Raw genomic sequence first — 12,998 nt, forward strand, 5'->3', positions numbered from 1 at the left:
TTTTTTTTTTTTTTTTTTTTTTTTTTGGTACCAAGGATTGGACTCGGGACCTTGTATTTGTGAGGCAGTTGGCACTACAGAGCTAAGTCTCTGGCCCCAATTGTTTTCTTTTTGTATAGAAGCTTTTTAATTTGATCTACTCCCATTTGTTGTTTCTTGATATTACTTTCTGTCTCTTGGTGTTCTATTCAGAAAGTCTGCCAGTTTCTGTAGCTTTAAGTGTTACCCCTGTGTTATTGTCCAGCAGTTTCAAACTTTGTTTTTGTATCTAGGTCTTTGATCCATTTTGTGGAAGGGTGAGAGATAGGAATCTAGTTTGAATCTTCTGCAAGTGGCTATCCAGTTTTCTCAGTACCATTTGTTAAAGAGGCTGCCTTTTCACTTATGTATGTTTTTTATCCCTTTGTTAAAAATCAGATGGCTGTAAGTGCATGGGGTTTTTCCTGTGTCTTTTGCTTGATTCCTTTGGTTTATTTGTTAAATCTGCCACTACCATATTGTCTTTGTTACTGTAGCTTTTGAATATAACTTGGAATCTTCAATTACGCGACTCCCAGCTTTACTCTTTCTTGCTCAGGACAGCTATAGCTGTTCTAAGTCTTCTTTTTATTTCATAAATATTTTAGGATTGCTTTTTTTAGTTCTATGATGAATGTTGTTAGTATTTAATAGGTATTGCATTGAATCTGTAGATTACTTTTGGAAATATTGCCATTTTCATGATATTAGTTCTTCCAAAATAAGAGCAAGTGATGCCTTTACATGGAAACAGCATAGTGAGGAGGAACACCTTTGAAGAAAAGCTGCTCACACAGTGGTGGCGAGGAAGCAGGGTATAAAAGGAAAATCCAGGAAGGAAGATCACTTTTCCAGATCATGCTCCCAATGACCCTCATCTTCCAACTAGGTCCCACCTCCTAACAGCAAATCAGCTATGAGCTCAACAGTAAATTAGTTCACTGACTATATCACCCATATGATCCAGCCACCCTTTGGGAAACATCCCAGATCTAAACTGTAACCCTCAGATACTTTCTGTGGCCTGCCATTACTTCTTACCTGGAATGCCATTCTTATTTTTTTTTCCCCCTTTTCTCTTAAGAGAGAAAAAGAAAAAAGAAAAAAAACTGCTGTATTAGAAACAAGTGATCATTTCCCTCATATATATTCCTTTTTTTTTTTTTACCACACCTATCTTGGACAAAGAGGTAGAACATGGATGATGAGAAAACTTTAGTTTGGAGCAAGCACAGAATTTTTCCTCATTTACTGTTAGCACTTGCAGCTTGGTAACAGTGTCTTGTTCTCGTTTTCTAGGAATGTTTACCCTCGCAGAAGTTGCTTCACTTAATGACATTCAGCCAACTTACCGAATCCTGAAACCATGGTGGGATGTGTTTATGGATTACCTGGCTGTTGTTATGTTGATGGTAGCCATCTTTGCAGGAACCATGCAACTTACCAAAGATCAGGTGGTCTGCTTGCCAGTTTTGCCATCTCCTGTAAATTCAAAGGCACACATGCCACCAGGAAACACAGATGTCACCTCCGAAATCCCGAAGATGGCAGCCACTAACCAAGGCCAAGACAGGCGGATAACAAACGACATTTCCTTTGGTACATCTGCTGTGACACCTGACATACCTCTCAGAGCCACATATCCTCACCCAGATTCCACAGTTCCAAGTCAGGAGGCGAGGAAAGAGAAGAAAGATCCAACAGGTCGAAAAACAAACTTGGATTTTCAGCAATATGTGTTTATCAATCAGATGTGTTACCATCTGGCCCTTCCATGGTATTCTAAATACTTTCCATACCTTGCTCTTATCCATACTATTATTCTCATGGTCAGTAGCAACTTTTGGTTCAAATATCCCAAAACATGCTCAAAAGTAGAACATTTTGTTTCAATATTAGGAAAGTGTTTTGAATCTCCTTGGACTACTAAAGCATTGTCTGAGACCGCATGTGAAGACTCAGAGGAAAACAAACAGAGAATAACGGGTGCCCAGACTCTACCAAAGCATGTGTCTACCAGCAGTGATGAGGGGAGCCCCAGCGCCAGTACCCCAATGATCAACAAAACTGGCTTCAAGTTCTCAGCTGAAAAGCCTGTGATAGAAGTCCCCAGCATGACGATCCTGGACAAAAAAGATGGGGAACAGGCAAAAGCCCTTTTTGAGAAAGTCAGGAAGTTCCGTGCTCATGTAGAAGACAGTGACTTGATCTATAAACTCTATGTGGTCCAAACAGTTATCAAAACAGCCAAGTTCATTTTCATTCTCTGCTACACTGCAAACTTTGTCAATGCAATCAGCTTTGAGCATGTCTGCAAGCCCAAAGTTGAGCACCTGACTGGCTATGAGGTATTTGAGTGTACCCACAACATGGCTTACATGTTGAAAAAGCTTCTCATCAGTTATATTTCCATTATTTGTGTTTATGGTTTTATCTGCCTCTACACTCTGTTCTGGTTATTCAGGATACCTCTGAAAGAATATTCTTTTGAAAAAGTCAGAGAAGAGAGCAGTTTCAGTGACATTCCAGATGTCAAAAATGATTTTGCGTTCCTTCTACACATGGTAGACCAGTATGACCAGCTGTATTCCAAGCGTTTTGGTGTGTTCTTGTCAGAAGTCAGTGAAAACAAACTTAGGGAAATTAGTCTGAACCATGAGTGGACATTTGAAAAACTCAGGCAGCATGTGTCACGCAATGCCCAGGACAAACAGGAGTTGCACCTGTTCATGTTGTCAGGAGTGCCTGATGCTGTCTTTGACCTCACAGACTTGGATGTGCTAAAACTTGAACTGATTCCAGAAGCTAAAATTCCTGCTAAGATTTCTCAAATGACTAACCTCCAAGAGCTCCACCTCTGCCACTGCCCTGCAAAAGTTGAACAGACTGCTTTTAGCTTTCTCCGAGATCACTTGAAATGCCTTCATGTGAAGTTCACCGATGTGGCTGAAATTCCTGCCTGGGTGTATTTGCTCAAAAACCTTCGAGAGTTGTACTTGATAGGCAATTTGAACTCAGAAAACAATAAGATGATAGGACTTGAATCTCTCCGAGAGTTGCGGCACCTTAAGATTCTCCATGTGAAAAGCAATCTGACCAAAGTTCCCTCCAACATTACAGATGTGGCTCCACATCTTACAAAGTTAGTCATTCATAATGACGGCACTAAACTCTTGGTACTGAACAGCCTTAAGAAAATGATGAATGTCGCTGAGCTGGAACTCCAGAACTGTGAACTAGAGAGAATCCCCCATGCTATTTTTAGCCTCTCTAATTTACAAGAATTGGATTTAAAGTCGAATAACATACGCACAATTGAGGAGATCATCAGTTTCCAGCATTTAAAACGACTGACTTGTTTAAAATTATGGCATAATAAAATTGTTACCATTCCTCCCTCCATTACCCATGTCAAAAACTTGGAGTCTCTTTATTTCTCCAACAACAAGCTCGAATCTTTACCAGTGGCAGTATTTAGTTTACAGAAACTCAGATGCTTAGATGTAAGCTACAACAACATTTCAATGATTCCAATAGAAATAGGATTGCTTCAGAACCTGCAGCATTTGCATATCACTGGGAACAAAGTGGACATTCTGCCAAAACAATTGTTTAAATGCATGAAGTTAAGGACTTTGAATATGGGGCAAAACTGCATCACCTCCCTCCCAGAAAAAATTGGTCAGCTCTCCCAGCTTACTCAGCTGGAGCTGAAGGGAAACTGCTTGGACCGCTTGCCAGCCCAGCTGGGCCAGTGTCGAATGCTCAAGAAAAGCGGTCTTGTTGTAGAAGATCACCTTTTTGACACCCTGCCACTAGAAATCAAAGAAGCATTGAATCAAGACATAAATGTTCCCTTTGCAAATGGGATTTAAACTGAGATAATATGTGCACATCCCTGTGCAGGAACAACTTCCTAGATTGCATATGCTCACGTACAAGTTATTGCAACATAATGCATTTTAGAAGTAGATATATCTTTTAAAATAAAACACAGCGAGGATGCATAGAAGGCTGATTGATAGAAGACATAACTGAATGTTCATGTTTGTAGTGTTTGAAGTCATTCATTTCCAAATCTTTTTTCTTTCTTTGCCATTTTTTCTTTCTATACATTTTTTTCTCCTGGGGGAAAAAGAAGGAAAATGATAATCACTAATCTTGATTCTTTTTAAATTGTTTGTAACTTGGATGCTGCCGCTACTGAATGTTTACAAATTGCTTGCCTGCTAAACTAAATGATTAAATTGACTTTTTCTTACTATATTACCTTTTTTGAGATGTTGTGATTTATTCTGCTTAACTAGTCCAATATTAACTCAGATCACTAAAGACACATCAAGTCCTCACTCATAAATTTAGATTTGCTGCAAAATTGACTCCTTTGCTGTTTTATTTAAAGCACTTCACATAAGCACATTTGACAAGTGCTGCTGCTTGTCAGATGAGGATAGGATACCATTTTGTACAGTTTTACACTCTGGAAGGTCTTGAATACAGTAAAAATGTGTAGATTGTTCAGTTTCTGTTTTACTTTATAAGGAAAAAATAAAACAATATGTCTCTAAATAGCTTTTCCCCCATGGGCTGGATTTCTGAATATATGGTATACTTTTGTATCAGTACTATAGGATTACCAATAATTGGAAAACATTTTTTAAATAAATTTAATTAGGACCAAACTAATTTTTTAGTGACTTGGTGATTTACAACTTTCCAGTGTCACCATTGAGACACTAACACAAAATCAAGGCAATAATCACTTTAATTTCCTACCCTTTTCATGGTGGTAAAAAAAAAAAGAAAAGGAATAGGACTTGTATAGTTCAGTGAGTTGGAAAACTGTTTTCCTATTCATTTTAGTGACAAGCTGTATTTCCTGTGTTTGTCTATGGCTGGAGAGGTCATGTCCAGGGAAATGCTGGCAGAATATACTTTTTTAGATTATGGTTTTCTCTTACAAACAATGTCTAAATCAGTCTCAGAAAAAATTAAAAAATTCCTTATCCCCAATCTATCTGGCAGATGTTTCATGGGCCTTCTACAGAAGTGTGTTTTCAAGAGAAGAAAGCTGTTTAGTACCCTGAATGACCAAGTAGTATCTTTCTACAACAGTGGACATCCTCTTGTCCTTCCTAAGCACAGTTTGAAGGATTATGCATGGACTATAGAGAGAAGGGCACATTTCCTTGCTTACCTCCCAAAAATTCAATTCTTGGAAGTATTGGCCTGTGGCCAGTGCAAGTGAGTCTTTACCTGCTGAAGAACTTGTAAATACTCTAAGAAGTATTGTCACTGATTAGAAATGCTTCTACCACTGTTAACTGAAGTAAGAACTGACTCTTAACTCTCCCAGCCTGGTATTCCATCCCTCCCTAAAAGGCTTGAGGTTAGAGATTGGCTTTATAAAAGCCCATGTTAGGAAAAGCAGGTCCAGGACAGTGGTGAATTGGGGGCACAAGTAAATCCTCTCCCATTTACATATCTTCCAGTTCTCTGAGCATTTATTAGTGTATTCACTAGTGTGGATTATGCACCTGCTTTGTGCCTAGCCAGTGCAAGAAATGGGATTTTGTGTTGAAGTAAGTCACAGGCCCCTGCTGCAAGAAGCTGTATAGTCAGGTAGAGGATATGCACATAATGGAAATGATTTACAGTTGTAATATAGAAAGTGCACAGAACCTATTTATGTGAATGAGCAGTGGCTGGAGTGGGGTGAACTTAGGTAAAGAGGAGCTTCAGGGAGGTATGTACCAAAAACTGCCTGACAACACTCACTCCTGGTCATTTCCCTCCCATCACCCACATAAGGTGCTGTTCTCCCTGCTGAAAGACACCAACACCTGAAACTGTCATGACACTATTAGAAGGATGCCCCATTGTCTTAATTATGAAATCAACAGTCAAGATCTGACTTTTCTCTTAAATTGCTTTTGTTTCTTACATCACTTCGTTGGATGACTGGTAGAGCATGTGCTTAGTATGCACGAGGCCCTAGGTTCAATCCCCAGCATCAAAAAATAAATATTTTTAAAAAGCATTGCACTGAAGTATGATTGGTATGTAAAAAACCATATATACCAAAAATTTATACATCTTAATGATTTTTCTGTCTCTGAAAACAAGTGCATGTTTTTGAAGGGCAGAAGTGACAAGAGTGTTGTGGCTCACACTGCTTTTCAGAGAAAAAACCATACTACAAAGGCTGGAATCTGCATTACTCTCAAAAGCTTGGCCTCTGGCAGCTCTGTTCCCATAGGCACCTGGTTTTTAATCAGTATTGTGGTTTAGTCTCTTAAAACTGATTAGTGTTAGATGCCTTCAAACAGTATCAAAGGGTAGGTACCTTTTCTCTTCCCAGTTTATTTACTTTATCAGCCCTCTATAATGTCCCAGAATTCTGAAAAGTTTATGGTCAGTTGATTTATATGCCCCATTCAGTGCCACTGTTGGTAAGTAGCAATATTCTAAAAATTCAGTTTTCTGAGAAATTTATTCATGAAATAGTCTTGAAATACCCTGGTTCTTGGGGTCTCTGCACAACAGCTGAGAATATTGCAGGCTCAAGTATTTTGTCAACTTATGTGTCCTCATGTATGTTGGTATCACAAGCACTAGTCCTGCGGGCAAAACAAAATATATTAGTTTGGTAAATAACAGTATTTTCATCTCTTTGTCTAAAGTCCCTTGAACACCCATTTTAAAAACACCTAAATATTCCATGTTTGGATGAGACCCACAAAATCAGAGAACCAGGTTTTATTGTGGCTTTTGACTTTTTTCACTAGAGTTCAGCTGGCTTTGGAGACTGGAAGATTTGGAGCAACGAAACTGATCTTTTCAGGGATTCTGTTCTTAGTAGTGGAGATTTAGCAAATTGTGAATAGGAAGATTTCACTCTGTATAACTTCTGGCCACTAGGTCCTGAAATTTGTCTTGTGTAAGGCGAGGTCTCTCTGTTCTCTACATCAGCCAGTTATCAAACTAAGTTGCTAATAGCAGCAACCAAAGTGCCCTTGAGACCAATGCCTAAGAGTTATTTCCATTCACCTTGCTGAATAAAAGCCAGAGTGCTGTCCTCTTTGCAGAGATTTCTGGCAGTGCTTACGTCAGTAATTCATTCTAATAAAATGGTCCCTTTATTAACTGAATCCCCAAACAAAGACTGCTAACAAAAAGCCCCTTTCATGAAGAAAGGGGATAAAAAGAACAAACCCTTGGAAACAAGTTCCCAAATGTCCTGTAACATTTGACTGTGACACAAAGTAGCTCCATCTGGTCCCGGCCAGCTGTGACTGCTAAGACAAGGGCGCCAGGCATTGAGAAGTAGTTACTGGAGTAAGAGTAAAAGAGTAGTCTAATAGGAACCAGCACATCTCGAGTCTGGCCAAACCAGCAGTGAGGGTCAGACAACTGTATTTGGGAATGAGTTGCTTTGCTCTCAAATCTTAAAACCCAAAAGCGGATGTTCTTCAGTTTGTGTGTGTCTGTGTGCCCCCTGGGGTTCAAACCCATGACCTTATGCCTGCTAAATGAGCTGTCATCACTGAGCTACATCCCAACCCCTTTTACTTTTTGACTCAAAATAAAATATATAATTATCACTGTTCTTATGAAAATTAATAGATTATTTGCTATGAGTTGATCCTGGAAGTTTGTCTCCTAGTCACATTTTTTCACCCCCCCACACACAAAGACTTATGGGATTCCTGTGGTAGAAACTGCTCCATTCCTGTCTGCTGTCATTAGCAGTTGTCCTCCTTTACTCCTAGGATTGATCCCAGGCTCTGGAATGAGAGGCTGGATTTGAACCCTTATCTGCTTAACTTGTCAGTAAGCTACTTCACCTCTCAGGCCTTTATTAATATTACAAAATGGTAGTGACTATGGGTTTTGGTTGTAGGAGGGTTTGCGGGGAGGAGGGGACTCGTGGGGTTTTTTTGTTGTTGTTATTTTATAAAAATTGAATGAGGTGTTAATACTTGACTATAATAGTATTAGCCTTCCCTAACATGTATACCTTCTTTCCTTGGTAGTGGAATGTTCAGTAGGTATCTGAAACACAATAAAATGTATACAAAATAAAACATTTCTGAATTTTGTTTGTGGCTAGACGTGGCCAGTGATTGAATTCTAGCTGAGTGGTAATGAAGTTAAATGTGCTGTTAGTAGATTGGACTCTTACATAGAAGGGCTCCCCACTGCATTCTCCCTATTTCTCCTGCTTAAACCTCAGCTGTGAAAAGGGGTCTAGCTTAGACTGTGCAGACCAGAGATTACATAAAAGGGACATAAACTGTTGTTTAAGGCACTGTTAGGAAGCACTGATACATGGAAGATCTCACTACTCAAAACAGCTTTACTTGGGAGCTTGTTAGAAACAAAAATCTCAGATTCCTCCCCAGACTGATATATTTTAGCAAAATTATATCCATGTGATTTTTTAATGCTGCTTAATGTTTTGAGGATTAGCATATATAGAGAGGAAATTGTGAGTAACTCAATAAATTTTTGCATAGTGAGCAAAAACATGTAACCTCCATCCTGATTAAGAAATAAAACATTACTAAAATTCCAGAAGCAGCCCTTGTACCCCAGCTAGTTATGACATTCTTACCTCAAAGGAGACCATAATTTTTACTTCTAATGCTATAGGTTACTGTAATTTATTTGTAAGTTTTATGTGAAATTATACAGATTGTTATTTTGAGTCTGACTTGCTCAGTGTTATATGTCTGTGAGACCTTACTGTATCCAGGTGATTTTAAGTATATTAAAGTTTGAAAAGTATTGTCTTAGCCAACACATCTATCAAGAATGAATAAACATCATCAAAAACTGAGAAGAGGAGGATAGTGCTCGTGGCCAGTGTTTTCACCACCTCTCGATGTTGCCTTTCCCATCAACCTCCTGGTAGGCTCTACATGGAGAGAAATTTGGGACTTTGTTGGTGATTGTGGCTTATGCCAAATTCCACATCCCTATTTGCTCCTACTTAAGAGGGCCTGGCTGTTCATATCTCTATAGCAACCGCAGGAAAGAGTGTTGATGTCACTGTGGACTGCATGCTGAGGAGTTGGCCACATAGTCATCTGGAAATGTAAGGTCTTGAAAGTCCTATAAATGCCCCAGTGGACTTGTGCTAAACCCTTCATCCACTGACATCATCCAGGTGACTGGTGCCTAAACAGCCCCATTCCACTGTTTCACCTTCATGCTAGGCCTGGGTTAGCTGCTGAAAGTTCAACCGACCACGGCATAACCTACAGATGCTGAGGCTTTTCAGAATGGCTCTGGAAAACAGCCAACTAGTGCAGCGTGAAAACTGACTGGAATAGTTGCAGGAGAGATCTGCTCACAACAGTCACATGGATGTTAAGCCATGCTGTATAGATGTGGAAAATTTTTTTTTCCAATTTTCCATAGAAAAACTATTGGTAGCCACAAAATTCAGTGCTTTGAATGAGACATTTCCTGGATAGAAACTTCAAGATGTATCTCCATCCAGTATCTTTCCTGCAGCATAGGCCTACTGACTGGCTTTGGTTGGGGAAACATCTAGTCACCATCCTAATCATAACCCTTCATCTTTTTTAGGATAGTGATTAAATTACTCATCTCCCCAGGATATTTCAGAGATTATCTCAGCACAGTGCCTGCCACTCCCTGAAGCTAAACTGTGCATAATAACAGTTTGCTATTAATCTATCATCATAGAAGGCAGGAAATTCAGTTAAAGACAGCATGTTCATCTGAGTTGACACATAGTCAAGCCTACACCTTCCACTTACCAATTCTAAGTAGCTACTATTCTTTGGATTTCCATTTCTAAAGGTAGAAGAAGTTATCAGGAAGTGATATGAATGATGCTTAAGTCTGCAAGTTGGGCACTTCATTCATCACAGCAGACCAGAGAGATGTGGGTTATCCCCATTTCACAGGTGAAAAACAAGTTAGATAGTTTATCCATAGTCATCCATCTAGCGAAAGAGAGAGACACTGCTCAATCAAACACCAGAGTTTTTGCTGTCCCACAAATTACATAGCAGATGACTGGTGTTTTGTCAGCATTTCCAAAAGATGTTTTGAAATCGGTGTTGACATCTGGTTACATAAATATGCCTCAAGCTAGGGTTTTTCCTTCATTCTCTAGCATTAGAAGTTTTTGATGTGTCTCAGCATATGTCCTTAGCGTTACAACTTGTTTCCTGTATTCGGCTGTTGACAGTCATGAAAGGGCAATCCACCCAAGGTAATGTAATTATTTTCCCTTGCTAAATGTTAAAGGCATGACCATCTTTACTCATGGTCACTTACTCATAAATGAGAAAGCTCTGTCTCAGCTATTTGAATCACAGTCAATGTGGTGGAGAGGAGTGACATTCAACAGATCCAGGAAGGTGGGTGCAGGAAAACCCTAACATTTGCTGGGCCCTCCAGGCAGATATGACTTTTCTTTCCAGCATGGCATTTCAAACACAAATTCTCAGGCTGTTACCAACCCAGGAAGCACCAGCCACCTGCTCTTGACCTTTATTTTTACTGGTCATGGCCCAGTTACTGGGCTTACCATTTGGGGTACTACAGGAAATCAAATATTTGTGGTCTGTGAGATTGAAGACAATGCTCAGAGGAAAAAAGGAAGAACATTGAGGAAAATAACATTCTCACTTCTTCTAGGTTGAAGTACACTCTCCGGGCATGCATCTCCAAGCCTCCAGTGTGTATTTAGCCTTTCTTGTTAACTTACCCATTGTGATTTGTTCTGATACCTCACATGAGCTCAGTTTGAGGAAGTAAATTTTAACCAAACCATGAAGTGTCATTTAAGACTATTTGTGTGATATATTTTGTGTTATATATGTGTATGTGTATTTGTATCATATATTTTGTGTCCCTGTCAAAGTGAGTAGACCTTGTTAAAAAATAAATTCACATGTAGTCAATATTAACAAGAGAACCTTCTCATTCACTGGGACTAAAATTAAAAGTCAGCAGTGACCAAGAAATGCAGCTAAGGGAGGAATAAAAAGGATCTCAGAGGAAGCCAGGAAAGGGGTGTTTTAAAATATTGTAAACAGTTATTCTATTATTTACAGAATAAAATTAGCCCAATGACACATACTAAGTATGGCCTCAGTTCTTCCACAAGCCAAAGCTACATAGCAAATAACATGTGTGCTCAATTGCAGTAAATTGGGAAGTCTTTCAGTTGTTTTGGAGAACATTACAAGAGGTACTAAATTAACCTGCTTATACTGAATTCTTTACAGTCATCCTGCTTATATGAACTTAAATTAATTTTTTTGGCCTAAGTCTTAACTTTCTGTGAATAAACAGAGCTTCCTGCCAGAAGTTTTAACCACCTCTGTTTCATTGGAACTAAGAGAAGGCAGAGTTTGGTGGTTAGGATTTAAGCTACTAGACCCCCTCCCGGGAAGCCAAGACACTTAACACCCATGTGCTTTAATGCCCCTGCAGCTTAGCTGTGTAGGTTAACACTTGAGGCCCTTAGGGCCACACCTGGCATACTGAGTATTTAATACACTTAAATGGTTTTCATTAGTCATATTTCTGAAACATTTGCAGTATGTGTTCAGCAAAAATAAAAAAACTGGAAAACAAGGCTATTCAAATGTAAGATTATAGTGGAGTTAAGGAAATGAACACTACTCCAGGAAGCTTACTGCTTCTCTAAAAAACTAAAATTTAATGTTTTAACATAAATTTTATCCACCTTTGTATTGCACTAGGTCCATTTGTTGTTGTTGTTGTTGTTGTTGTTTGGTACTGGGGATTAAACTGGGATCCTTGTGCTTGAGAGGCAGGCACCGGAATCTCTAAGCTAAATCCCCGGCCCTACTAGGTCCATTTTTAAATACAAATATTACTCATCTTTCAAAAGACAGCAAGGACAAGTGATTAGTGACTATTTCAAAAACAAACCCTTTATACATTTATTAATTTGTTTATTTTGCTTAGCAAATCAGGGTAATCAGACATTTGTAAATGCTAAGAACCTCTCTCTGATTGGTCATAACTGTTTCTAAGTAGTTTCCTAAACTTAGGTCAGACACAATAAATAACCCATCTGGAGAAAGGCCCAAAAACAGATTTCTAAACAACAGCAAGGAACTTTATTTTGGGCTGAGTCCACAACAAAGAATGTTGCCTCCTTTAGCTATAAAATGAATAAAGAATTTGTTGCTTGGTTTTCCAGTATTTTGTTTCTTTTTTCCCCCCTTGGGACAGGGTCTCACTATGCAGTTCACACTGGCCTTAAACTCAGTGTGTAGCCCTGGCTGGCCTTCAACTCAGGACAGTCCTCCTGCCTAAGCCGCGAGTGCTGGAATTACAGGTGTGTGCCACCACACCTTGGCTAGTATTTTGTGTTTCTTTTTAGCTAACTTGAAATTTATAATAAAACTAGTTTGGGGGACCAAAAGCATTCAGCTTATCTATTCAAGAGGATGAGAGGGATGTAAGTCAGTGGTAGAATGCTTGCCTAGCATGCAGAAGGCCTGAGTTTGATCCCCAGCAACCCCCCAAAGATTGAAAAAGTCATCTCGACGATCACAAAGTTGGCAATTTACTTCCTTTGAAGAATTCCTTTAAACTGTGTGTGTATACCCTATTTGAAAAATACTAGATCCATACAACCTCAAGAACAGATGATGAAGGGGATGATCTTTGCAGAAGCTTTTTTTTTCTATTCAGGGCTAATTCTTCTACAAGTGTGGCAGGGAGCAGAATATACATAATGTTTAGGAAATGCATCAGTTGATTATAGCTATAGCAATGGTTCTTGTTTAGACAGGTTTGCATTGCTCATCTTTTTTAGTCTCCTTGCCTACCAAACAAGGGAGAGAAAGTAAACACTTTTATAACACAACTCCTATAACATTTCCACTGCCCTTTAACTCTGCAAATCCCAATCCACACTTTGACAGACATGATGACAATGTGTAAAGGGTTATCTG

At 39.1% G+C, this 12,998-nt stretch overlaps 1 protein-coding gene across 5 annotated transcripts in view; it reads left to right on the forward strand.

Annotated features, from left to right (window-relative positions):
* Lrrc8d (leucine rich repeat containing 8 VRAC subunit D) overlaps positions 1-8,734 on the forward strand; it is a 120,469-nt gene extending 111,735 nt beyond the window's left edge. For all 5 annotated transcript variants that reach the window (XM_010614680.3, XM_010614681.3, XM_010614679.2 and 2 more), the window contains one exon: positions 1,318-8,734. In XM_010614680.3, the coding sequence (XP_010612982.1) occupies positions 1,320-3,893 (2,574 nt within the window). In that variant the 5' untranslated portion in view covers positions 1,318-1,319 and the 3' untranslated portion in view covers positions 3,894-8,734. The remainder of the gene's footprint in view (positions 1-1,317) is intronic.
* Positions 8,735-12,998: the final 4,264 nt, after the last annotated feature.

This window comes from Fukomys damarensis, unplaced genomic scaffold, assembly GCF_012274545.1.
Source record: "Fukomys damarensis isolate Sample0158 unplaced genomic scaffold, DMR_v1.0_HiC HiC_scaffold_33, whole genome shotgun sequence".
Taxonomy (NCBI): domain Eukaryota; kingdom Metazoa; phylum Chordata; class Mammalia; order Rodentia; family Bathyergidae; genus Fukomys; species Fukomys damarensis.